Genomic DNA, 25,128 nt, shown 5'->3' on the forward strand with positions numbered 1-25,128 from the left:
TTGGATGACCAGGTACGGCCTGCCCAGCCGATGACTTCGACTGTTGCGGTTGTTAGTGATTTGTTGCGGGAGGTAGGGTTCGGTGTCACAGGTGACAATGAGACAATGTACGTACCCAAACATCCGATGCTGAACACACTCGTCCACCATGTTCGCTTCCAAGTCATTTGGACTGTATGCATGATCATCGAGAGACCGAAGAGTGTGCAATAGGCGATGCCTGCTGCCAGCGTAGGAACGTATCCGTATGAGCTTTCCACACCATCGACAGGGGCGTGGCATCCAACTTCCAGCTGAAGTCTATTAGCCATATCGAAGAAAGTAAATAAACGTCGAAAAATGTATCGAATGAAAGACCGGCGGAATATCTGTATTTGGATAGAGAGATTTGACGACGATGCCCTAAGCGGCTCAGTGGAGCTTTATAGACAACAAGACCGATTGCCTAGATCAGAGGGGCCCCAACAAAGGACAAGGAATCAGGCGTCAATATTCAGAATCGAGAAGTATAAGTACGAGTCAGCATGGCTGAGCAGATACTAGCCCCCACCATCGGGGAAGAGCTTGCGAGGCCAAAGCCACGGGTTTATTAATGCACGTCTACTCCGTCCCAACTACCATGTTGAATTTACCGGGGAGAGACAAGTATAAGACCCGCACCGGAGTAGCCAATCGCAAAACAGGAACCACGCGAGTTGAGACATGTCCAGCGGGTTGATAACCGGGATGGCTCTGTCTAGTAGAGTAAATGAAGCGAGAAGGCAGCAATGACGTGGGAACCGCTAATACTTGACCGGAGCGTGGGAAATACATGGACCAGTCGTACATGGTATTGTCCTTGTGTATGGGAATATGACATCAAAGCCAAACAAAAAAGAGAAAAAAAATCCTTCAGATCTTATAGAGAGTCGGGCCGAACTACGTGCGTTCTCGCAAGCTCATCCCTTTTGGGTTTAGCGTGGAGCGTTTCGCCAAGTCAGCCCTGGGATGATTTGACCTCGAGAGTTCCAGGTTATCTCCGATCCGAGAGCGAGTATCCAGAGAGAGCGTTGTTATCGGCACTGCCGACGTTGGCTTTTGGGGGGTTTTTTAACATTCCGAAATCCGACGGCCCAATAGGTTTTTTGGCCCTACTCAACCAAACCTCGCTGAGGTGAGATCGTATTCATCATGCAACGGAGTTGCTACATGTACGTGATGGAGAGTGCATTCTCGAAAAATATTGAAATCTAGCCCTGGTCCCTGGCTCTGCGGAATAACGGACCCTAGAGACAACCCAGGGCCGCAGTCTCGGATGACGGCGGATGTGACAGCGGAAAAAGAAACGAGAACAAGATCCACCTACCACTCTTAGGTGGTTGTCTATTGCCGCTTAGCTGGTACATACTATAGGCAATACGCTACGGATATAACCTTAAAAGTTCTATTGGCCTCTTGTATAGATCTAAGCAATAACGTTATGGCCGTTGGGGCAAGGACATGTTAATAACTATAGCTCCAGAAAACTAAAAACAAAAGCAATTCCAGCACGTTTTAAACACGTTGTTTTACGCGAAGTTATGCTTCTCTTTGTGAACACACCAGATCGGCTTGCGCAGCGCACTTGATATACTTCGACCAAAACTTCAATAACCTCCAATCAGATAGGTTGTAGACTGACGGAATCATAGAGCCTTCCCCGCCCAACCAAGACGCCGCTCATCAATACGATACATCCTAACAAGAAGCCTGGAAAGAGAGAAAACTGACAATGTAGGAGGAACCCCTCATGTAAACCAACACAAAACGCAGCCTGTTCACACCCACTGGAACGAGATAACGATTCCATCGAGACCAATTCTCAACTCTCCTAGTCCAGACCCCAACGAACACAGATAGACAGGCAGCTACTGTGACCGACGAAAGAAGAACCAAGCCTTTTTGCCGTGGCGGTCAAGATATCAATACAACGGACCTATCCGGTTGGGCAAACGCACCATGTTCAGTGAGCCTCCTTCCACATAAGCAAGACATTCAAATGTCCGGCATTCTGTTCCAGATTTCCTTGAAATCTTCTGTACTCAGCAGTGGAGCTGGGGAATTGGGTCAAGCGACTACGGGGAGTATACTCGAAAGCGAGGGTGATGTCATTTACATTGATATACGGGAGGAGCTGCATTTCCCGTTGTATATGTGAGAGTCTAGGCCTGGGAGATAGAGATATTGTGTTCCTTAAATGCCGTACAGCGACTTTTGAAAATAGTTTACCCCTCAGACACTCACACTTTGTTTCTCGGCCCGTACCCGAAACCACGCTAGCCCCCTTCAGCTAAGCCGTAATTAATCGCTTTCTAATAATAGCCCACTCTTTTAGGTATTCAGCCTGTTGACATCGGCCGTCGATGATAGGAAACAACCTCAATAATAAGCCCATACAGCATAAACGACCCGAGATTGTGATATCAAATCAATAAACCGGAAACAAATATTGCTGATGAATTACTACAGTACTGCATCCTCAATACTCCAACGCTGCATTTTCCTTAGCATCTAGCTAGGCATCTCGGTCGTTAAGCATCCTCCTTATAACGGAGGATTTCCCCCTTTTTTCACCCTTTCGCACGGCGGGTAGGGAACTACAGTCCTCTACATAATTAAAACAGACTCTTAGCGTGGGTCTTTTTCCACGGTAGGAATAGCTTAACTATATCCTTAATTGTTTCTTAGTAGGGGCCTAAACTATTTCCGTTTTGTTGAAACGCTTGTTTAGTTTTCGAAATCAGTCATACCCCCACACTCTTTTTAAGACTAGTTCCGGAATGCAACTAATAGTTCACCGCTCCGTAATTTAGGCAGAAATGTACTGGTACAGTTGATGAGTTATCGGTATAATACTGTAATGCCCAATGGAGTCACATAGAATCTCTTGGTACCAAGCAAGGGTTGTACGTAGAGTAAACCCAATACGTATTAGTGTGGTTCGGGTACGGACCGAGAAACGAAACGTCTCTCCATAGGGGAATCTGTTTTCGACTCTCACTGTATACATATTCCGTTGCGACGACCTGTGCGAGGCTCTTAAGTTTGTTCAGGGAGGGGCACAGTGCACAAGAGGTGTATATATTTGTAGTAACCTGCATATCGTTTCGACGGGGGGTCGGAGTAAATGATATCCATCCATCCACTATATACAAAATCCCAACACGAACCTGAGCACCCGTAAAGAAAAGCGGTGGCACTTATCCCACGGATTGCGCATTCGGACAGTACATGTTTTCCCTCCCGTTTAATGCTCAGCCGTCCCCGCCTTTTGCTTTACTGAGTAGAACTGACCACACCCTGAGCCTCGCAGAAGCTAGCCTAATGGAATACACTGGCGTATCCTTTCGAATCATATTCCATCTGCTCGACTCATAGCAGTTTGTTCGAACCCAGGCCTTGTTTAAACAAAAATATCATTTTGCGCACCTTTGGCGAGCGATTTGTTATTAGCAAATTAGTTCTCATTGTAAGGTTATAGTAGATGAAGACATACCATTTTTCCAACCCCAAGCGGTGTTATACATCGGTGTCTTGCCATTGGGGACTTGAACGTTGTTCCCGGTTTGCTCTATAATTTCAAGTTACTTCTGGGCATACCGTCCAGGAGAGGGACTGACTCACGGTTGAAGGCAATCATTTGCTTAGCACCCTTAACGCACTTGCTGGTATCATCCGCACAATAAGTAGCGACTTGAGCGGCGGCGACCTTTTTAGAGGAGGTAGACCCAGTGACATTACACTTATAACCAGCCATATACCTGGTTCTCTTGTCAGTTAACGAACTGGAACTAGTTTATGGACACTTACATGTTGGGCTGTCCACAACCGTTCGGGACCTATCTGGTGTCAGTTAAGTAAAACCTGGCTGAATATTCATACACTTACCCAGAGCCAAGCACAGGTGCATCCACCAGGAGGACAAGCAGGAAGATCCTTGGGCACTTCATAGGTAGCGACCCGCTTCCATGGGGTGCTTTAAACGAATATTAGCAACCCAGGCAGCTATAGTGTCAAAAGCTTCGGAAAAGAACTTACTGCTCCAAAACTGTAAACACAGCCAAGTTCTCCATCGTTACCGCAGCCAGGTCAGACTGATAGCTGATGGCGAACGCAGTTCCAGCAGCCGTGGATTGGTTGTTGGTATGCATTGCTCCATCGTCCTGAATGCAGTCGGGTGGGCTTCCAGGACCGGCCCAGTTTTCGGGGTGCTCTTTCCCGTCCGGCCATTCGGAGGTATACTTCCCATCGTATGAAAGCGTAGTCTGCGCGCGGTTGTGCGCAAGTTCCACCGTGAACTTTCCGCCAGCTGGGAGTTGCAAGATGTCGCCATCCGCTGGAGGTGCTGCGTCACAGCCGCGATGGTGTTGGAACCACCAATCTTCATGAGGGAGGTTATACAGAGGAGCAACGGCTGTGTTTGTGTTCGCGTTGTCTGTCGAAAGGTCGGGACCTCCCAGGCAGTACATGCCTTTGACCCAAGCAACTGTGTGTGCTTGAGCAACAGCACTCAATGCGAGGAATGCAACGGAGTGCAACATGATGAATGAGACAGAAATCTTGGGAGAAAAAAGCAGGAGTGAAGAGCTTAGTTATTGTTGGAAGAAAATGAAACTGAGAGCAAAGTAGTGAACTCAAGTAGTTGGAAGTCCTGGTATTTATGCAGAAAGCACGAGAGTACGACCATAACTCTGGATGAGAGCTTGCCATGTTATCCGGGGTACACTTGCCATGGTTCTTGAGTAGTTATTACTTTTTGTTTCAGGTTTACTAGCAAGCGGCAATTGCAGTTACATCCGTACGATACAGATGAAGAAGCTCCACGAATATGAAACCGACTAACTAGTATAGGAGATTGGTCTCTCAGGTTCGCAGAGAAATTACTGCACCTGGAAGCAATCTTTCAAATTGGGTTTGGCCAGCTGCGGAATTTCGGCATCTGGACAAGGCTGTCAAAATATTGATTAAACGGACCGATCGCAGGGGTTAAGGCCTGCCCTAAGAGTTTATCGAGCGGGGTGGGGTGCTCGTCTCCCCTGAATCTCGCGGCCCCTTCCTTTCATGATACTCGGTTTATACTCTCACGATAGCGGTTTCTTATGACTTAAACACATTATTCAATGTCCCACAAATCGTGTCGTAAAGTTCTAAGATTGTAGAGGTATAACTGATTTACTTTAAGAACAGCATATGGTGAACGGATGGGAACCTAAGGTAGACTAAGATTGTAACAAATTTGCTGATTTAATTAAAAGGCCTTAGGTACTGATTGAATGCATCTTTGTCTGCTGCCTATAGTTGCCTATTCATCAGGCAGTTGGTGATATTGACTGCTTGTAGTCAGTCCAATGAGAGAGGCTGCTGGACTGCGCTAGTCACAGTCCAAGAAAGGAATGGTGTGTAGGCTCCCCGTGAAAACCAGACGTCGACCTACGACTCAGAAACTGTGGTATATATACCATTATATGTCTACATTAGCTGAAGTCTGAAACAGTGAAAAGGATGGGTAGGTTGAACCTTGACCCAATTACTCAAATGCGATAGCGTAACTGACGGTGTCCAGGCTATTCCGAGGTACAGAATTTCTTACTTCACCTGGAGATGACACGGCGTTTCTAATCGTCTGCTAGGCTTACTGTCATCTCTGCGGCGTGAGCTTCAACATAATCTTTGGCTTAAAATCAGGAGAGCTGGACCCCGATGATCGAGACCAAACAACCTTACCAGGGGACAACCCAGCCGTCGCCGCGACAGACGTGGCCTGCTCTACGGACTACGAAGAAACTGATCACGATGTCGAATACATACCCCAAGAAATTGAGGATAATGAGGCATATGAATATGACTCCGACATTTCAACTGACGCCAGCAGTGATGAAGAGACGCCCGAAAACGAAGACAGCCCTGATATAACGGACACTGAAAGTGAGCAGTATAACGACTGGGTAGTGAGAACTTTCAACCCAGACTGCAGAGAGCCCCAGGAACATGTTGGATATTTTGATGCTTTGGAATCCGCATACTCGACCAATATACTCTCTCCCGAAGAGGCAAGAGGCTGCCGCACAGCCCAGTTCTTGCTCCATAAAAGCAGTGTGTGGCAGCCCGACGAGCTACATGAGCCCTGGGAGATTAATGGAGAATGGGCACTCTCCGGGATATGTGATGGAATGCCATCGCGTGATTGCGGTATTCCAACGGTGTGGCCTGCGCGAGGTGGAATAGAGGAGCTAGAAGCGGACAATGGCAGTTACGATGTGAGTCGTCTCTCTTGATAGTCTCGAATCATGTTAAAGAACTTGATTATTGAATGAGGCTGATACGCGGCAGCCACACTTGGCTCCCAACGATATAGCAATGCCGTTGCACCCATGGTGCTTCGATATTTTCTGCCGGCAATCTAAAGTCCAGTTCAGACGAGTTGAGGCGTCAGGACTCATGAATTGGCGCAATTCAGAACTTTATCGAGAGGCCTTTTACCGGTTTCCTCGGGCGGAAGAGGTCAAGAGGGCACAGAACCAATTCTGGCGCCATGAACCTGGCAGTGAGTATCTGGCTGCCAGCCCTCTTTATGTGCCCGGACTCTCAGAACTTCTTCTGTCCGCGGTAAATGGCGAGATAAGTTGTGAGCAATCTGACCAACTTGGAAAGGATGCATTGTCGCAATATACCAAAGCTCGGCATGGATCATCCCAGCATCAGCGGGCCGATTTCTTCTCATTGATGCCCGTGGAAATTCGCCTCATGATAGTCGGATTCCTAGGATCAATTGATATCACCAGCTTAAGGGCTGCTTCTAGGACATTCACACATCTTCCCAACAGTGTGTGGTACCGACTAATACGTGAAGAGATGCCTTGGCTGTGGGAAGCATGGGATAAATCCGAATGCAAACATATTCCTCAGATCTGGACAACAGTGTCTACAGGCCAGGTCAAATCTATCTTGAAATCACGGAAACGCCTGTCTGAAGTCTTGAGTGTGGACTACATGGGACACAAGGATGCCGAGAAGGCTGCTGAACACTGGTTCCCTATGCCGTGCGAAATACCGGACCAGGTAAATTTGCCTAGACTAAGAACGGACTGGCACTTCGTCTTCACGCAGATCAAGCATAGTTGGAACAGGCTAAAGGGATTGCGAAATCGACAGCGGATCTGGGCAGATGTGGAGGAGATTATTCGACGTATTCAAAATCTTGAAATGGCTTCTGATGCGCCATAGATGAAATTATCTAGCAAGCTAGTTGTATATTAGAATTCTGCTCTAGTCAAACTTCGGGGTGTCATAAGTATGATCGGGATCTGAGAATTAATATCAGCTGTGCTCACAAATTATAAAAGGAACATGGATACTCACCTTTGTGGTTGTCTATGATGTACTTGCGCGAGCTGACAATGTCTAGCTCAAGCTGAGCATTCAGCTCCGGCTGGCGAACCCGCACCTTCTCGCTAAGCTTGGCTGCACCACGAAGAGCATGTTGAGCAACGTGGAAACGCGAGACACGATTGACGAGCATCATATCAAACGGCGTAGTAGTACTACCCTCCTCGATATAGCCAGCAACAGAAATGCGGTCAAGACCGGGACGCCCAAAGAGCAAGCCCTGCACCTCGGGTGGATAGCCGTGATAGTTAAAGTGGACTGGTTTATCAGAAGTGAAGAGCGTGTTAAACGCCTCGGTAGACAGGGCGTGCGGATGCAATCCCTCATTTTCAAGGATCATCAGGTCGGTCACGTTGACAACGCAAACTCGCAGCTCTGGCGCGATCTTACGCAGAAGCGCCGCCGCCGCGATCACCTCAAACATCAACTCGACACCGATACCGGCCAGTACCACGTCCGGGTTGGTTCCATTGTCGGTGCTGCAGAACTTCCAGATCGATGCTCCTGCGCGGCAGTGGATCTCGGCTTCTTCGGGACTGAGATACACAGGAGTCGGCTGTTTTGAGCCTACCATGAGGTTGATGTAGTTCTTGGACTTGAGGCAGTGTTGCACTGTCGCCGCAAAGGTGTTTGCGTCTGGTGGCAGGTACACGCGAGCAGCGGTGGGCTTCAGCTTTAGTACTGAGCCAATGAATGATGGGTTCTGGTGGGAGAAGCCGTTGTGTTCCTGGCGTGTCCAGGTGCTAGTTTCGATGTAGTTGATGCTGCTCACCCCGGAGTGCCATTTTGTTTCGAGTGCCTATATAAAAGCATATGTTTAGGTTGGGTTTGTCAGAGGGAAAAAGGGAGAGGGCTCACCATTTTGATGAACTTGGCATATTGCACCATCATCGTGTGAATGATACCGAGGAAGCTCTCATATGATGGGAAAATACCAATCCGACCGGTCAAGGTATAGCCCTGCAGGAAGCCTTGACACATGTGTTCACTGAGAACTTCGATTACACGACCACCTCGCGCGTTGGCAAACTCATCCCATTGGAAGTTGCGGTTCGTGCTATCGAGGACAGCAGAAAGTTTGTTACTCTCCAGCTCGTCTGGCGAGAACAGTCGTAGTGTGTGGGGGTTCTGCTTGAAGGCTTGATTAATGAGGCATCCAGTTACTTTCATTGCGCTCTCCTTGGACCCTTTCTCCGCGCAGAACTTCTTCCAGTCTGGCAGATCTGGAGGAACATAAGAGTTGTATGATTCAATGCGCTGGCCAAGTTTCTTTGTATCTGCAGTCGGGATCACGGATTTGATCTCATCTATGACATCCCCGTCTGCCGTGAACAGTTCCTGTGGCTTGTAGCTAGATAGCCATTTCTGAAGCAGACCTAGTTCTTCATTATCGGACTTCGCTTTTGGCAGAGGAACCTGGTGGGAATGGAACGAGCCCTCAATGAATTGACCACGGAGCTGTTTCGGACCAGACCAACCCTATAAAATAGAATTATTAGCTTGCGAGCTGCAAATGGAACATGAAACCCATACCTTTGGAGTTCGCAGAATCAACATGGGCCATCTTGGCTTGAGAATCGGCTTCCCAGAGCGAGCAGCCTTCTGAATCTTATGGATCTCCTTTATAGCCCAAACCATGGAGCAATAGAGATCCGTATCTATATCATTGATATCCTCCACAAAACGAACCTGATACCCATACCCACTGAAAAGGGTAACAAGCTCCTTATTGTCCATGCAGCCAAAGATGGTCCGTTCACTGATCTTGAATCCATTCACATGCAGAATTGGCAGAACTGCACCCGATTCATTGGGATCAAGGTATTTGATTGCATGCCAGGACCTGTTAATCGTTAGCCAAGTACCGATAAAGAGAGTCATCGACGAACGTCGCAGTGGGGCCAGTTTCGGCCTCTCCGTCGCCCACAATACAAGGGACAATCAGGTCTGGGTTATCCATAGCAGCACCGAATGCTACTGCTAAGGCATAGCCCAGCTCTCCACCTTCGTGAATGGCGCCGGGGGTTTCGGCGTTGATGTGGCTGCAATAGTATTAGCTGAGGAAGCTAATAGGAAGTTACAGGACTGACCTTGGTAAGCCGGCTGGGGTACTAAATGTTGAAATGAGATTGTGCAGGCCCTTGCTGTCTCGTGAATATTGTGGGTAGAATTTCTCCAATGAGCCTTCAAGCCAAAGCGCGGCTAGCATTGCCGGCGCACCATGTCCAGGGCCGACGACATAAAGCATGTCTAAGTTCATGGTCCGGATAAGATAATTCAGATGGGAATAGACCAATATCAGACCTGGGCATGTTCCCCAATGGCCTGTAGAGATATTCTGTCAACTAATGATGGTCATGGACTATAGTTCAACGCAGCTTACCCAATAAGCGAGGCTTGACATGGTCAAATGTGAGATCTTCCTTCAGTAGTGTGTTCCCTTGCAAGAAAATCATCGCTAGACCCGAATTAGTCACTGATGTCCAAGTAAATATCGTCATAGCTTACCTGCCGCGATGTATGAGGCCGCTCGGCGAAACTTGAGCAACGCATCGCAGGATTTCTGATCTAGAATTTCACGGTCTAACTTGACACTAAGTTTCTCGAGATAGTCCGGCAGATGCGACGGCTGTGGCTGCGGATTTGGTTCTTTTATGACTTCTCCGGGCATGATGAGTGTATGGAAGATCGACAAGAGCACGGCAAGTATGATCCACACCAAATCCTGGAGATCGAAGAGTCCAATGTAAATAGTGGGATATATGAAGAAGATAGAAAGGGGAATAGAATAAATTAATAGATGGCACCACCAAATAATCATGCTGTGTCAGCCCAACAGGATATTTAATCCGCCTTTGTTCCCGGCGACGTCACACCTGACATCACCGTGACAAAACAGTCAGCTCTCACAGTTTCCAAGTCAATTTTTACTGAGATAATTGGAAGACATACTGCTTCAATTACATTCAACACATTCAAAATGACAAGATCCATACTCTCCGTCAATGCGGGGTCATCCTCCGTCAAAATCACCTTCTATAACTTGGAGAACCCGCCAAGAGCTATCGCAGATGCGGAGATCTCTGGGATCACCGCACCCCCTTCATCGTTCAAATACCAGAAGGGAGCTTCCAAACACAAGGAGGAGCTTAAGGAGAAACTGAACACACCCCAGGATGCATTCAGTTACCTCTTGAAGCGCTGTTTCAGCGATCGCGAGCTCTCCGAAATCGCCAGCGTCGACGATCTAGCTTATATCTGCCACCGCGTCGTCCACGGAGGGGATTATCATGAAGCGGTCGAGATCAATGACGAGACACTACACCACCTTGAAGCATTGGAAGACCTCGCGCCACTGTAAGCTTGTCACCTTTCGACTATATTGTCTGCTCCCCACTATATATATTCACACTGTACTAACCCATTCCACCAACAGCCACAACTTCTCCGCTTTGGAAATTATCCGTCTCTGCAGGACTGAACTACCGAAAGTCAAGAGCATTACCTTCTTCGATTCAGCATTCCATCAGACTATCCCCGAACCCGTATACACGTACCCTATCGATCAGGAAATCGCCAAGGCGAATGGACTGCGCAAGTATGGATTCCACGGAATTAGCTACGGGTTTATCCTACGCTCGGTTGCGCAGCACCTAGGTAAGCCGGTAGAGAAGACGAACATCATTGCCATGCATGTTGGCAGTGGAGCTTCGGTTTGTGCGATCAAGGATGGAAAGTCGATTGATACCTCGTGAGTACCCTGCTGTATATCTATATCAAGTTGAACTTTCGCTTACACCATGGTTAGTATGGGACTCACACCTCTGGCGGGATTGCCAGGCGCATCGCGCAGTGGAGATATTGATCCCTCGTGAGTTGATCCAACACTTCCCATCCACGTCGCAGCGATACTGATAGAATATGCCTCGTGTTTAGATTGGTATTCCACTACACCAACGAAGCAGGCAAACTAAGTCCAGCAAGCACCAAGGAGATGCACATCAGTACAGTGCGTAGTAACCACCCCAGCCAAGACCATCAAGGACATCGAATCTAACCAACCCGCAAACGCAGGCTGAAGAAATCCTGAACAAGAAATCCGGCTGGAAAGCACTAACCGGAACAACCAATTTCGGCGAGATCGCAGTCGCCGACCCACCCACCAAAGCGCACAAACTCGCATTCGACATCTTCGTTGACCGCATCCTAGGCTACATCGGAAACTACTACGTGAAGCTAAACGGGCAAGTGGACGCGGTCGTCTTCGCCGGCGGTATTGGCGAGAAAAGCGCCCTGCTACGGCAAACACTAGCAGATAAGCTCCAATGTCTGGGCGTGGCGGTCGATGCAGCAGCTAATGATAAGGGGCCTGGGGACGACGAGACGGTGAAGGACATATCTGCCGGTGGAGGCAAGGGGCCCCGGGTTTTGGTTTGTCAAACTAATGAGCAGGTAAGTGTCTCACAATCCAGACGTTCGATGATACAATCGGTGTGGCGAGAAGTGCAACCCTTCTGGCGTGTTTACGCCGGAGTCTTGATTTGGGGTTCGATTTTGGCTAACATGGGGTTGTATTGCAGTTCGAGATGGCATACCGCTGCGTCTGTACGCGGAGCTGAGTTCATCATATGCGAGGTGTCGAGTTTTGCGCGCGGCATGTATTTCAAATGACATGGATAGACGAGAGTGGCTGGGAAGCTGGACAATGGACATACCTCTAGATTACGATTGATAATATTGATGGCCCTGCCCGTACATACCCGTATCAACTTAATCATTCCAAATAGTCAAACCTCTCAAGATGTGACATAGTTTGCGTCCTTTTGACATCGGGGAAGGGGAGGTGTACATGTATTTGTGTGGCTGGGGTGACAGGTAGTCTCCGACGCGTCAAGTCTCAGAAACCCAACCTCAGTCCCGGGTGGATCAGACCCGGAAATTGGGATATTGGGATCGGGAAGAAGCAATGCGAGAGTGCTAGTGATCCAGGTACACGGTCATATTTGCGCCTCAATGCAGTGCATGATCATTCCACATTGTAGTGTATGTACAGGTACAGTACATGTTAGGGGAAGAAAGCCAAAGCACAAAGTCCCTGCATACCAAAGGACCAAGACGGGGGTGGATGCAGTGTACCCTATACACCGCTATCATTGGCCTAGACAGCCCAAGTAAAATAGCCTGTAATGTTAGGAATGATGTGACATATCTACTGGACCAGGTTGTCGGAGCGGGTAGTTCCCCGGGTCTCTGCAAGATCGATCGCGTTCAACCATGGTCCTGATCTGCAGGCTAGCGGTTTAGGGAGATGTGTATTGCTCTGATCCATGGTCTACTGTATCTAAGTGTACTGTATGTTCCTTTCAAGGTTGCAATATGTAGGCATTTAACTAAGGGTGCATGGCAGTGATCGCCAGACCGGGTGTTTCCTTTCTTTTTTTTTGCATGTCGTACAGTGTGCATGGTACATGTACAGCGTACATATCCTCTCACGTATGAGGCTGAGGTGTGACGCAGAGAGTACTTTTGATCATTCCCAGGGGGTCCCCATGCAGTAAACGGATACATCAACCAGCCACTTACAAGTGGCCGCGGAAGGGGATGAGAAGCCGACCTAGCGAGTGGGTCGTGCAAGATTGATTGTATCAACATTGTACTGTGTGTGGCTCGATCAGTCATACTCCCTGCCTCATGTCGTGGTGGGTAACAAAAAAAAACTAAGTTCCCGAAGTCAGGGGAGGAAATAGGGGGACGATCGAACCCGACGCGGTGGTCAATGGAGCGATCATCATGTAGGATTTCCGCGGTTATTGGGATGTGGGTTGTGGCCTGTCATTGTGAAGCCAGAATCTCTCCACTTCTTTGTTGGTGTTCGAAAATCCTTCTAAATCAGGGAGCTAAGAATTGAGATACACACATCTTTTTGGTTCGGGACGCGGAACGCGGTTCCCATGTCAATCCCGAGTTTGTTGGCTTCATTTTTAACTTCCTTAACGGAGTAAGGCGGATTACTGCCGTGGACACCACCCACTATTGGCAGACCACTGCTACCATCAAACTATGGAGTGCATAGTCTTCTAGAACTTTCCGTCTATGGAGCCTAACTCTAGAGAGAATGGAGAAATTGTACTTAGATCGCCCGGCTTCGCATCCGCGGAAGCCCTAGTGCGCCATTCCCCTGTGTCTAGTCATCTCCCAAAGAAAAACAAATCAATCTGAAGCCACATAGCACCCCAAACAATGAGAAGAGGAAAAAGCAAACAGAAACCAACACAGACACATAACAGACCCAATTTTAGGAGCAATGACACATCCACAATCCTGTCAAATAAACAAAGAGCCGGCTGGCGCGAAGATGCATCCGGGCCAGGGGACCCCCTGCCTCAATCCCAACGCAAAACACGATAGCTAACATGATCTGGATCCGCGACCGTTCATTCGACTCCCTTGAGATTTGAACGCCACTGCGTAGATGCTGCACGTATAGGGCCGCGACAGTGCGGATACCAGAGAAAGAAACAAAAAAAAAGACCAAATTGGAAGGTGAGCTACATTACGTCTAAGATGTTCCGGAACAGATGGAAGCCGGTTCATGCAACGGGTAACCTTGTTTTGTAGACTAATGCATCGACCCGAAGTCTGGAGACTTTTCTTTACCGTGCCTGTTGAGGTTACTCTGTACTAAGAACTAGAGGGTTTCGGGGCAATCACGAACCACAGCCCTGGGTCTCGAATCTAGATACCGTTATGAGTCTAGTTCCTGTTTCTAACCTGTTCACTTCTTGAAATTCAGTCTATCATGGTCCAGCCTCACCAATACAGTGCTCCGTACCTCCATACCTCCATACAGCATCCTAAATGGTGAAAAGGGGGAAGAAACCTAATTGGGACCATTAAGGTTGACTAACTGATGGAGTCTCGCAGCAGTTTTCTCCCGTTTCTAGCGTCATTCTAGTCGTAATCGAAATGGAGTCTTGCCGAGTCCCTATAGCCAGAGGGGGGGTCCACTATGGAAGAATAGGAAGCTCGTTTCCCTTAACAATTGGACACTTGGTCATTTTTGGTATCGGGGAACACCAAAGTCCGTAAATACCGTTCCTATGACCTATTTTTTATGGGCCATGGCCCACAGGGGATGATCGCCAATTCTATCCGGGAATGCGAAGTGTTCCCCTATTCCCGAGGTCTGTCTCGGGACTCAAGGAAAGCCAGGTCTTGAGTAGAGTGTTTGCGCCGGGAAACTGGAAGAGGACGTTAGATTCCGCGAATGGTTTAGCCACCCAAACGCCCGTCTTGTGTATGGGTTCGGAACTTCCGTTGGTCGCGTTGCAAATGGGTCTTGATCTTTGGTCAACGGTCCTAGGCTGCAATCGACGATCTCCGGACCCAATTACCACGAGGGAGAAACTCAGATTACCGATTCCATTATATCCATTGGAGGGTAATCCTCCTTTTGACGAGGTGGACCATAAGCTGAAACCAGCCTACGAGACTAGGACCGGGGCAGGGGGAGCGACCCGTCACGGATAGGTACACTTTACCTGTAATTGTGGCTGGATTATGTGTCGGCCCCATTGTGGCGAATTCAAGCTGTATAGCTGTACCCTTAATTAGGGGATATGGGGGTGGGTCAGGAACAAGTCCAGAATGTTTCCCTGTCAAGGTATTACGACCCATGGCCCCGGGAACTAGAAGGCCAAAAGAATGTTCACGTTCACGTAACGGAGGCGGGATTTCATACACTTAGCGCCTCCCCACCCCCTATGATGGAGACTCCTGTTTTTTTTTTCCTTTCCCTTTCTTCGAGATAAGAAAAGTGATGAAGAGACGAGACAAGAGACGAGATAAGCGACGAGATTCAAAATCAGGCGCCTAAAAGACCGGCTTCGTTCTGATCTGTAACAGGGGGTGGGAAAAACACGATGCAAGTCCGAGATGAAGGTTGCGACTGGTCTTACCGCAATAAATGGTGAATTGCACGGGGAACCGCGTTAGAGGCCGGATGTCTGGCCTTGATTGAATAAAATACTTGGTGTTGGCTAGGGGACCTCCCAGGGCTTGACCTAGGCATCATATGTCAGCCCCTGTCTATATACCCACGCGAGAATGATATACGTAAAGATCCATTTTCTCGTTCCTGCGGCTGATCTCCACTTATGCACAAAGGTCCGGAGATTTGGTGGAGTGATACATAAGAGAAGAGCTAGATGCATCCAAGATTAAATTGTGATGAATCAAAGGATCAGGATCTATGTGTATGTATACATGTAAGAAAGGGGGACGCGTTCCTCTTCCCCGGGGCCAGGGGACGGGAGAGCCGCTGTGCTAAACAAAGAAATATTGAGGTGATTATCATTTCATTTATTTTGTCTTTTTCTTTTTTAATTAGCATTTTAGGCCATTTTTTAGTTTCTTTTTTCCTCGATTTAACGATTTACGATTTACGATTTACGACTTACCCATTTCTATTTTTCTGTTTTATTGAATTGGAAAATATAATTACAATAAATTCTGAAGATCAACTCCCCTAGAGGGAAAAAAAACCCTCTATATCAACATCATTTCCCCCTGCGATTTTAATTCTTTCGACATACCTAACCGTCTCTCCCTACTCCCCTTCCTTCTCCCTTCTCCCTTGCGATACGTCGATTGCTTTTTTGTACCGGATCGACCGGAGCCACTTCCGGAGCACTTCTCCTTGCTCCCTTGCCGTTCATATCCCTTCTCGCCGTTTTCTTGGTTCAGATCGAGATTTCTATGGATTAGCTGCAGCTATCCTTGTACCATTTGATTGGATTTGATCTTTTTCCCACATAAAAAGCAACCTGTCCGACATCTCGAGAAAAACTTTCCCTGATTTGTCGGGTTTCGTCACATTCCTGCCCTACGATTCTGCTTGCTCCCGCATTTGTCCCAAGTGGTTATCCTTAAAAGGGTCACCTTTTCCGATCTCGACTGCACCTGCATCTGCACCCACCAGTTTTTGTCTAGACCTTTTTCACTTCGGGGGGTGGATTGGGCCTTTGATTGCTTGGAGATTTATCCATATAAGAACCGTGTTTCGTCGTTGTTTATCGGTGAGTCTCAACCATTGCATTCTTCGCCCTGCAATCGTAATACTCGTTTCCCCCCGGTTTTCTCGCCTTTCTCTAATCATGCTTGCCTCTGCAGACCTCAACATGATTCTCCGAGACCTTTCGGCCTTCAACATGGGACGCGGCGCATACGATACAACTGGGGTGAAGAAGCCTGGTGTACCTCCACCACAACCGAAATAAATTTCGGGATCCCTCGTCATACTCAACATTGCTTTCTACACCACTCGGTCATGTTTTGGATTGTCTGGCGCCCAACAGTGGCTGGAGTTTTGACGCATATGCGTTTGGAGTTTTACTTGATTTTGGTAAGACCAACTCACCTCACTTTTTGGGCACCAAAACTAACACGGTCTAGATATCTGTAACACTATTTTCGTCTCAGCCATACTTCTTTCTGCCTCCATAGGCTTCACGCGACATTATACCCTTTTTAATTCGGCTCGACCTCTCTGCATTTTCTTTTCGGATACCAAGCGTGGACACTTGTTTTTTGACAGCTTTTATTTTCGCCTGCGCCTACGCGCCTTATTACTTATTTCGGGCCCTCAACCTTTCATCCGCCTCACCTCACCTTCTACCTACCTCTGATACGACTCGATACCACGGTCCAACCTCTCAAAAGTGCCTTTGATTTTTTTGTTTTTATTTCCTTTGTTGGTTCTGTCTTCTACCCGGCGTTTTGGCATAGACGGGATGGATATTGTATGGGATGCATGGGTTGATACCAGAACCTAGAGCTTCGACCTCACGGTCAATGGCACGTTTTGATTTTCTTGTTTCACTATTGGATGGGCTCTGCTCCCGGGATATTTTGTATGTGTATTTTTTTTTTGACGTTGATGCCTGTGTATTATATCTTGCGCAAAACTGTCAGCGCCAATCAATTTTCTATGATCTTTCTTAATTCAGATTGATCTAGATCTACATTTCGTGCTCCCAAGCTTTGCAACCCACAATTCTCGCGTCGTACTCCGCTCGTACCTGACCGACCACGATTGCGCTAACATCGGGCAGATTTGCTTGCCAACTAATGTCGAGCTAGGGACGGCCAGCCCCGTTGCTGATGCGGGCCTTGCTGCATCGGTAGATATCTCCCGAACCTGACTAGGGTCTGACTTGTTACTTGAAGAGCGCCCGATATCGTCCTGCAGAGATGTTGGGCACTGGTCCATCTGCGATGACAACTTTCAAGGTGCCAGGAACATGTTTGTTTAGCTGTCTAGCACCGTGCATGAAGTCAGAGTACGTGGCTCTGACTTGACTGGTCCCAACTCTCCGTTTCCCGAGAACCTTGTCTGCCATCAATGCATATCTGAGATATGATACTAGCTATACTGTAGATCCTTGTACATGTCTTTAAATAGACAGCAAACAAATCTCCAAATAGAATAGAGTCGAAGTAAACAAGTTATTCATTGGATAGGCCTCCCGTGACGAACACGCTAAACCTAATTGGGGATACCCGTCATCATCGACCTCCGCTCTCCACGACCAACACCCTCGGGAACGTCTATAACCAGGTTTGCATTTCTCATTTCTTATTTCTTGACCAGGATTCAAGATACACAACCAATACGAGCGCAACAGCAGCGAATCGTATCCCAACTCTTGTCTTACTTCTAGGCAGCCCCCAATCCCGACCTGTGGTGCGCCAGCCGAATCAACCCTGACACTTCATCCGGTCGCCTGATACCTGATCGACCAACGGTCAAATCCTCTACAGGAAGCCTTTGGATACTTCTATCTTACTTTCGCTTTGCTGTTTCAGCCATGTCCGAGTCAGCGAGCGCAAATGCCCCGAAGCCAAGCAGCAGTGTCAAACTTGTGCTGCTAGGAGAGGCTGCAGTGGGCAAGGTACGGCTACCTTTGTGTGACAGGCTATGCGTTTGCCACTAGCTAATCATGTCTTTTCATTGGAATATAGTCATCACTCGTCCTTCGCTTCGTCAACAATGATTTCCAGGAGAACAAGGAGCCGACCATTGGCGGTAAGAACTTCCCATAAACTCAGCCCCCGCAAGACACGAGGTACCTGTTCTAGAAGAAAGGACTGTTCGCCGGATCAGGGCAGTGAATTAAATCTATTGTCGAGCGATTTCCCCCGTAACCGGCTTCTCCGGACCCCTCGGAGAACCAGGATGACCGAGCTAACTTCATATTTTCAGCCGCATTTTTGACGCAGAAATGCTCCCTTCCTACGCGCACGATCAAGTTTGAGATCTGGGATACCGCCGGCCAAGAGCGATTCGCGTCTCTCGCCCCTATGTACTACCGCAACGCGCAAGCCGCCCTGGTCGTCTACGATGTCACGAAACCTTCGTCGCTGACAAAAGCTAAGCACTGGGTTGCCGAGCTGCAGCGCCAAGCAAGCCCTGGAATCGTCATCGCCCTTGTCGGTAACAAGCTGGACTTGACCAACGATGGCGGCGAGGTTTCTGAGACCGCTGTCGCTGCCGAGGCCGAGTCCGAGTCGGCTGAACAGAATGGTGAGGAGGGAGCCGCTGAGGAAGATGAGCCACAGGATGCTGTGTCTGGTGATGCTCGCAAGGTGTCAACACGGGAGGCTGGTAGCTATGCTGAGGAGGAAGGACTCTTGTTCTTCGAGACTAGTGCGAAGACCGGTACTAACGTAGTGGACGTCTTCACGGCTATTGCCAACACTATCCCAGAGAGCAGTCTGAAGACTGGTCGGGGCACCGGCGCGGGCACTGGCCAGACTTCGCTGGGTCGGTCTGCGGAAGATGCTCGAGTTAACCTGGGTGATCGGAACGTTGCAAAGGCCAATGAAGGTTGTGCTTGCTGATTTGGGTCTGAAGAGATTTGCAATTATTTCCCATGGATACAGGCGTCCCTGCTTTTTCTCTTGTTAAGACTTGTGCTCTTATAGTCTACTGTTATTCCCCAAGTGATTAGATGTAAATTCGAATGACATTCCTACAAGTAACACACCTAGATGTATAAGAGTCGAAATAGAAAGGTTAGAGCCGAAGAGAGTGGGTCCTATCAAATCCACAACCCACCAATCAGAAGAGAGCCCTAAGACGGCCGCACTAAGCCGCATTAGGAAATAGCGCGCCCTAAGCGAATGCGCCGATCCCACAGCAAATTCCCAGTCGATTCAATCTGCGAACCTCCCCTCCGTCGACATCACCACCAGCACTTCCCGCAGCACCCCGTCGCTCGCAATAATGGCTGCCATCAACAAGATCGCCTCCAACTCGCCGTCCCGGCAGAACCCCTCCGAGCTGGAGACCGCGATCGCCGGCGCTCTCTTCGACCTCGAGAGCAACACACAGGACCTGAAGGCCACCCTTCGCCCCCTGCAGTTCGTCTCTGCCCGTGAGGTAAGAATTGGTGTTCGATAGTGATTCCGCCATGTGAATTGTGTGTTCTGGAATGGCGTCCCGCGAATTTTGGAAGGATTTCAATAAACTCCGGGGTCAAGGTTGGATTTGTGGATTGTGTCAATTCACGTCCCCCAACGCAAAAAAAATACCTATCAACATAAGGCGAAGATACCAGCAACGAAGGAATACGAAAGAGAAGATAAAATTTTCGCACAAGGACGCCGTTTCAGGAGGGATACGATTTTGCATGCAAGACAGTTCAAGGACAATCTCTGACACTTTTTCCACCACAGGTTGAGGTCGGCCACGGCAAGAAGGCCATCATTGTCTTCGTCCCCGTTCCCCTCCTCGGTAACTTCCACAAGATCCAGCAGCGGTAAGCACCAAGCCCCGGCCCATCGACACAAAAACCACACAGATACTAATCCCCCGCCCTTCAGTCTGACCCGCGAGCTGGAGAAGAAGTTCTCCGACCGCCACGTCCTCTTCGTGGCCCAGCGCCGCATCCTGCCCCGCCCCAAGCGCTCCGTCACCTCGCGCACCACTCAGACCCAGAAGCGTCCCCGCTCCCGCACTCTGACCGCTGTCCACGACGCCATCCTCTCCGACCTTGTCTACCCCGTCGAGATTGTCGGCAAGCGCATCCGCACCAAGGAGGACGGCTCCAAGACCCTCAAGGTCATCCTTGACGAGAAGGAGCGTGGTGGTGTTGACCACCGCCTCGATGCCTACGGCGAGGTCTACCGTCGCCTAACTGGCCGCGCTGTTGCGTTCGAGTTCCCCCAGAGCGGTGCTGAGTTCTAAATGTAACTCAGGATTTGTGCCACTTCGTTTTAACTTTGGGATGGGGCTTGAATGTGATTTGTGAATGTGCTCGGTTTCGATGCGTGGGGAATTAATGCCCTGTGTTCTCTAGTTTTGAATTGTTGCTAGATTCATAGGCATTATGGGTTCCAAAAGAGATGACTCCATAAAAATGCATTGACGGTTTTTTCTCTTTTTTCATAACTCGCTGGTTTTGGTTGGTCCTCCCCAGGTTTTTCTGGTGTTTGTCCCTCTGTTTCCTGGTTTTCTGGGCGAGGTGATGGAGCTGAGGTCTTTCCGGGCTGTGTTTCTCTTTAATGAGGATGGAATCGGATATGTGATCGATATTCCAATTCAACAATTCAACCTTCACTGTGTTTCCTAGATGTAGCAGGTTTATCTCTGAGCCCGATCTATCTACCTGTAGAACAGCACCTGATGTAGGGTGTATCAACTTAGGTCTTAGATTAACATGATATATCTGAGCTACATGCCATATATTCTCGCATGTATATCTACGTGGCTCATACTGCTCATACCAATGCTTATTTCAGTCAAAAAGCGAATATATATATCTCAGGGAAACGAAGTACACTCAGGGTATGGAAGTATAAAACGCAAGCAAAACTATCTACATCCCAATCCTCCAAACACATTGATCTTTCTACAACGAAGGCTGAATCCTACCTACACCAAGCACCATCCAATAAGCCAATTCCCTAGTAACCTTATCATCAGGCTTAGACCCCTTCCCAATATTTCCCTGCTCAAGCTGCGCATCAGCATCCCAATCCATCCTCACAAATACCGGAATCTCCAAAACATCCTCATCAGCATTCTGACCCGCAACAGCCAAAATACCCTCATCACCCTCTCCATTCCCATCCCCACCTTCAGCACTACTACCAGGCAAAGTACCAGGCACAACTTCCAACACAACCGTCGTCCAATTCCGACCTTTATCCCATACCTTGCCTGCCTCAGGTACGCCGCGCATACCGGACATAGTGGCGTCACCCTTCAGCGGGGCTGAGGCACCTTGTAACGCCTCGTCCCAGACGTCGCTGTTGGCGCCGATCTCGAATTGGGGCGAGAGGACGGTGACTTTTGTTGCGACGTTGCCTGGTGTGACCGGGGGTGTGGCGAGGGTTATGCGGACGGGGTCGAACATGTGGTTTTTCAGAGTGAGGAGGACATGCACGGGGCGGAGGGGTGGGAGGGAGTTGAGGTCTGGGGTTGGGGCTATGGTTGGGAGGGTGGAGGATGTTGAGAGAGCCAGGGGGCGGAGGGTTGGGAGGGGGATGTAGCTTAGAGCGATGAGGCGGATGCGGAAGCGAGTTGACTGTGGTTTTGTCTCTGGTTTTACAAGGATATGTTTGCAGGACTTGCAGCGCTTGGCTCGCTTGGTGCGGAGGAGGACGGGGAGGGGGAGGAGATCATCTGTGAAGCGGGCATCTGGGGATTGGGCTGCGCGCTGCGCTGTTGATGCCATCCCATCCCAGCCGCAGCTTGGGGAGGTGATTCGCTTGATTAGATCTTCGTCTCCGTTTTCTGGGGCGAGCTGGAGCCCCTCGCTTGCTGTTATGGCCTCGCGCATGACTGGCGGCTTGGATTTGGGTTTCTTGCTTCCGCCATAGAGACCGCTTAGACGTGAAGATGATGCATAAAGAGACATCAGCCGGTTGAGGGCACCAGGTGAAGAGAACCCAAAGTCTGTGCTGAGAGGGTCGTTGGGCGAGGCTGATGTTTCGGCGATTTGAGCACGGTAGAAGGATTTCAAGGCTGCAAATCGGGCATCTGTACCCATGGGAGGTGCTTCTGGTTCTTGAGATGCAGATTGCTCTCCGTCTTGCTCGCGTGCAGCCGATTGTTCATCGATAGAGGCAAAGGTGGAAAGTGGGGATTTCAGATCTCCAAAGGTGCGAGAAGCTTGTCTCGACCTATCAAGCGTAGGTTGAGCAGTAGAGTCGGTCATTTTCTGCAGCTGGCTGCGGATGTTTGTCGGCTTGTCGAACTTGATACCGATATCTAGTGTTGTCCAAAGACAATACCCACAGGATAGCACCCACGGACCCTGTTGGGCTCCATTCCCAGTGGCATTTTCAATTGTACTGACAGCTAATGGGGCCGTACAGACAGGACAATTGAAGCAGTTTCGCCCACACCTGGAGCCATGCGCGTTAGTAAATACTCGCATGGGAGGGTGCTTTCCGTAGTACATACCGATTGCCATCACTCCGCACCATGCTACTGGGCGTTTCAAACAAGCAGCTTGGACAGAACCAGCTCACGATTTCCTCTGTAATACATCGAGGACACTTGATCTGGTGGCACTCCTCACAGTAGAGAAGCTGTTCAGGCGGATACAGTGAGAAATTGGACCGCGGAGAGCGAGGGTCAAAGGTCTGCTCTTCCTCCTCATCCTCTTCGTGTTGTTCACTATCTGTAGGTTCTTTCCTATCTTCCGCTGAAAGATTCGCCCGCTCAGGTGGTGGTTTCTGTGGTGATTTCTGCGGCGACTCCCTCGATCTTCGCTTCCTAGCTGGGTCGGGAACCGGGGTGTCGGCGCAGGGACAAGATATGTAGGTGTAAGGAAATGGGCGTGACATCTTGATGTGTAGCGATACTGGCGAGCAAAATGATATGTGATTGCTGTTCAGGCGCGCACGTCGGTCAAATCATGCTTCGGGTCCGCGGGGTCGATAGCGGGATAGGGGGTGAACGATGGTAAAGGGATCGGGGTACAAAGCTCGAGCAGCTGAGAGACCTTTCCGTCTCGTAGATAGGATAGCTTAGTCGTCTAAGCTAAACCTATTGCGCGATGTTAGAGACCAGGGAGGTAAGGAAGATATTGGCGCGCCAGGACTCACCACAGCAGCGGTCGCAATGGACCTAATCGCACTCAAGGTACTATGCAAAGTATGTACAATGCAACAATGGAGAGTTTCGCGATCGGAGAAAACACCAAACACCAATTGCCAGAGAGTCGACGGTCCGCGGAGAGAGAGCGGAGGTGCCGCATCAACAATCGACGTCAGAACAAAATTTAAGCTCGACCTCGCATCTCCCTCCGCAACGCATAATGGCCTAGAGCCTTCACAACACCACAGACCACAGTACTCATTACACCTACAATGCTATCCTACACATTTCGATCCAGCCTTTCAAGGCGTTGTATCGCCCCGACAATCTCTCTCCGCACATATGCGAACCAGACACCCGGCAACCCCATGCTGGAAGTCTTCAACCGGAAAACCAAGCATCTCCAGAAAGACCGCGCAGCCCGGAATGTCGAGGAAAGCCGAAAAGTCGACTACTTGAAAGATGAAGTGGCAATGCGGTTATGCGAGCGATTACTGGTGAGCAAACCCACCGCAGCAAGGGCAGAGAAGAGCGCGCGCGCGAGCCGAAAAGAAAAAGAGCACACGCACTGACAAGAGCTTCATGTTCCACAAACAGGACATCAAGCGCAATTTCCCACACGTTCTCGACCTAGGCGCGAACAGCTGCAACATCGCCAAAGCTCTCACAACCCCCAACCTCGACATAACCACGCCGGAAGGAACGGTTTCCCCGCCACTAGCAGACAAGATCTCGAAACTGACCTGCGTGGAGACATCGCGGGCCCTGCTACACCGCGACGAGGATCTACCATTCAACAAGGAGATCGAAATCCAGCGGGATATAATCCCGGACCTTGAGACGCTGCCGTACGAGCCGAATAGCTTCGACGCCGTGCTGTCATCGCTGTCCATTCATTGGATTAATGACCTGCCTGCGCTGCTGGAGCAGGTGAACACGATACTGAAGCCCGATGCGCCGTTCATCGCTGCTATGTTTGGTGGTGATACGTTGTACGAGCTGCGCGGATCGTTGCAGTTGGCTGATATGGAGCGACGCGGTGGTGTCAGTCCGCATGTGTCGCCGCTGGCTGATGTCAAGGATGTTGGGAGTTTGTTGAACCGGGCTGGGTTTAAGATGCTTACTGTTGATGTTGAGGATATTGTTGTTGAGTTCCCTGATACCTTTGCTCTGATGCAGGACTTGCAGGCCATGGGTGAGAGTAATGCGATTATGAATCGGGACTCGGCACCGCTGTCGCGGGATGTTTTGTTGGCTAACGAGGCTATCTATCGCTCTTTGCATAAGGAAGACGATGCGCCTGGTATCCCGGCTACGTTCCGACTGATCTATATGATCGGATGGAAGGAGGGTAAGAACCAGGCGCAGCCATTGCAGCGCGGCAGTGGTGATGTTAACCTCAAGGATATCCTGGGTGGTGGGGAGTTCGACAGGCCATGAAGCAACCGTATTGAGAAATAGATGATCAAAACGGGAGCGGAAAAGCTCAACATATTGTCACAATATATCAATGTAAAACTACGCTTAAAGCGACACTGGAGGGATATCTTCCACAGAGATGTGTGGAATGCAAACCAACCCTCTATCAGGAAGACAAGAACAGAAATAGTAAA

General features: G+C 49.2%; 8 protein-coding genes across 8 annotated transcripts; 5 read left to right on the plus strand and 3 right to left on the minus strand.

The window, feature by feature from the left end:
* Positions 1 to 3,421: 3,421 nt before the first annotated feature.
* Positions 3,422 to 4,559, minus strand: PENARI_c016G07032 (lignocellulolytic auxiliary activity family 14 protein; the record flags this gene model as incomplete). The annotated part of the gene is made up of 6 exons (XM_022634093.1): positions 3,422 to 3,447; positions 3,515 to 3,589; positions 3,643 to 3,779; positions 3,829 to 3,857; positions 3,907 to 3,994; positions 4,057 to 4,559. The coding sequence occupies 6 exons, from the start codon at positions 4,557 to 4,559 to the stop codon at positions 3,422 to 3,424; spliced, it is 858 nt and encodes a 285-aa protein (XP_022485955.1).
* A 961-nt stretch (positions 4,560 to 5,520) lies between these two features.
* PENARI_c016G04734 (uncharacterized protein) lies at positions 5,521 to 7,242 on the plus strand (the record flags this gene model as incomplete). The annotated part of the gene is made up of 4 exons (XM_022634044.1): positions 5,521 to 5,524; positions 5,582 to 5,592; positions 5,649 to 6,275; positions 6,349 to 7,242. 4 exons carry the CDS (start codon positions 5,521 to 5,523, stop codon positions 7,240 to 7,242), a joined length of 1,536 nt encoding a protein of 511 aa, XP_022486110.1.
* Positions 7,243 to 7,284: 42 nt separating this feature from the next.
* Positions 7,285 to 10,075, minus strand: PENARI_c016G12261 (putative phosphoketolase; the record flags this gene model as incomplete). The annotated part of the gene is made up of 8 exons (XM_022634207.1): positions 7,285 to 7,322; positions 7,378 to 8,203; positions 8,263 to 8,883; positions 8,938 to 9,247; positions 9,294 to 9,446; positions 9,495 to 9,729; positions 9,788 to 9,862; positions 9,913 to 10,075. 8 exons carry the CDS (start codon positions 10,073 to 10,075, stop codon positions 7,285 to 7,287), a joined length of 2,421 nt encoding a protein of 806 aa, XP_022486072.1.
* Positions 10,076 to 10,384: 309 nt separating this feature from the next.
* Positions 10,385 to 12,125, plus strand: PENARI_c016G10063 (uncharacterized protein; the record flags this gene model as incomplete). The annotated part of the gene is made up of 7 exons (XM_022634156.1): positions 10,385 to 10,761; positions 10,841 to 11,155; positions 11,213 to 11,275; positions 11,341 to 11,413; positions 11,479 to 11,856; positions 11,985 to 12,009; positions 12,085 to 12,125. The coding sequence occupies 7 exons, from the start codon at positions 10,385 to 10,387 to the stop codon at positions 12,123 to 12,125; spliced, it is 1,272 nt and encodes a 423-aa protein (XP_022486127.1).
* Positions 12,126 to 18,272: 6,147 nt separating this feature from the next.
* On the plus strand, positions 18,273 to 19,305 carry PENARI_c016G12350 (Rab family GTPase; the record flags this gene model as incomplete). Its single annotated transcript, XM_022634211.1, has 3 exons — positions 18,273 to 18,356; positions 18,427 to 18,490; positions 18,668 to 19,305. The coding sequence occupies 3 exons, from the start codon at positions 18,273 to 18,275 to the stop codon at positions 19,303 to 19,305; spliced, it is 786 nt and encodes a 261-aa protein (XP_022485976.1).
* Positions 19,306 to 19,690: 385 nt separating this feature from the next.
* Positions 19,691 to 20,653, plus strand: PENARI_c016G05165 (40S ribosomal protein eS7; the record flags this gene model as incomplete). Its single annotated transcript, XM_022634050.1, has 3 exons — positions 19,691 to 19,846; positions 20,143 to 20,225; positions 20,290 to 20,653. 3 exons carry the CDS (start codon positions 19,691 to 19,693, stop codon positions 20,651 to 20,653), a joined length of 603 nt encoding a protein of 200 aa, XP_022486042.1.
* Positions 20,654 to 21,317: 664 nt separating this feature from the next.
* On the minus strand, positions 21,318 to 23,262 carry PENARI_c016G00229 (putative dynactin Arp1 p62 subunit RO2; the record flags this gene model as incomplete). The annotated part of the gene is made up of 2 exons (XM_022633943.1): positions 21,318 to 22,818; positions 22,877 to 23,262. 2 exons carry the CDS (start codon positions 23,260 to 23,262, stop codon positions 21,318 to 21,320), a joined length of 1,887 nt encoding a protein of 628 aa, XP_022486070.1.
* Positions 23,263 to 23,883: 621 nt separating this feature from the next.
* On the plus strand, positions 23,884 to 24,955 carry PENARI_c016G11000 (uncharacterized protein; the record flags this gene model as incomplete). The annotated part of the gene is made up of 2 exons (XM_022634178.1): positions 23,884 to 24,012; positions 24,113 to 24,955. 2 exons carry the CDS (start codon positions 23,884 to 23,886, stop codon positions 24,953 to 24,955), a joined length of 972 nt encoding a protein of 323 aa, XP_022486162.1.
* Positions 24,956 to 25,128: the final 173 nt, after the last annotated feature.

The sequence above is a fragment of the Penicillium arizonense genome (genome assembly GCF_001773325.1).
Source record: "Penicillium arizonense strain CBS 141311 chromosome Unknown PENARI_contig016, whole genome shotgun sequence".
Taxonomy (NCBI): Eukaryota; Fungi; Ascomycota; class Eurotiomycetes; order Eurotiales; family Aspergillaceae; genus Penicillium; species Penicillium arizonense.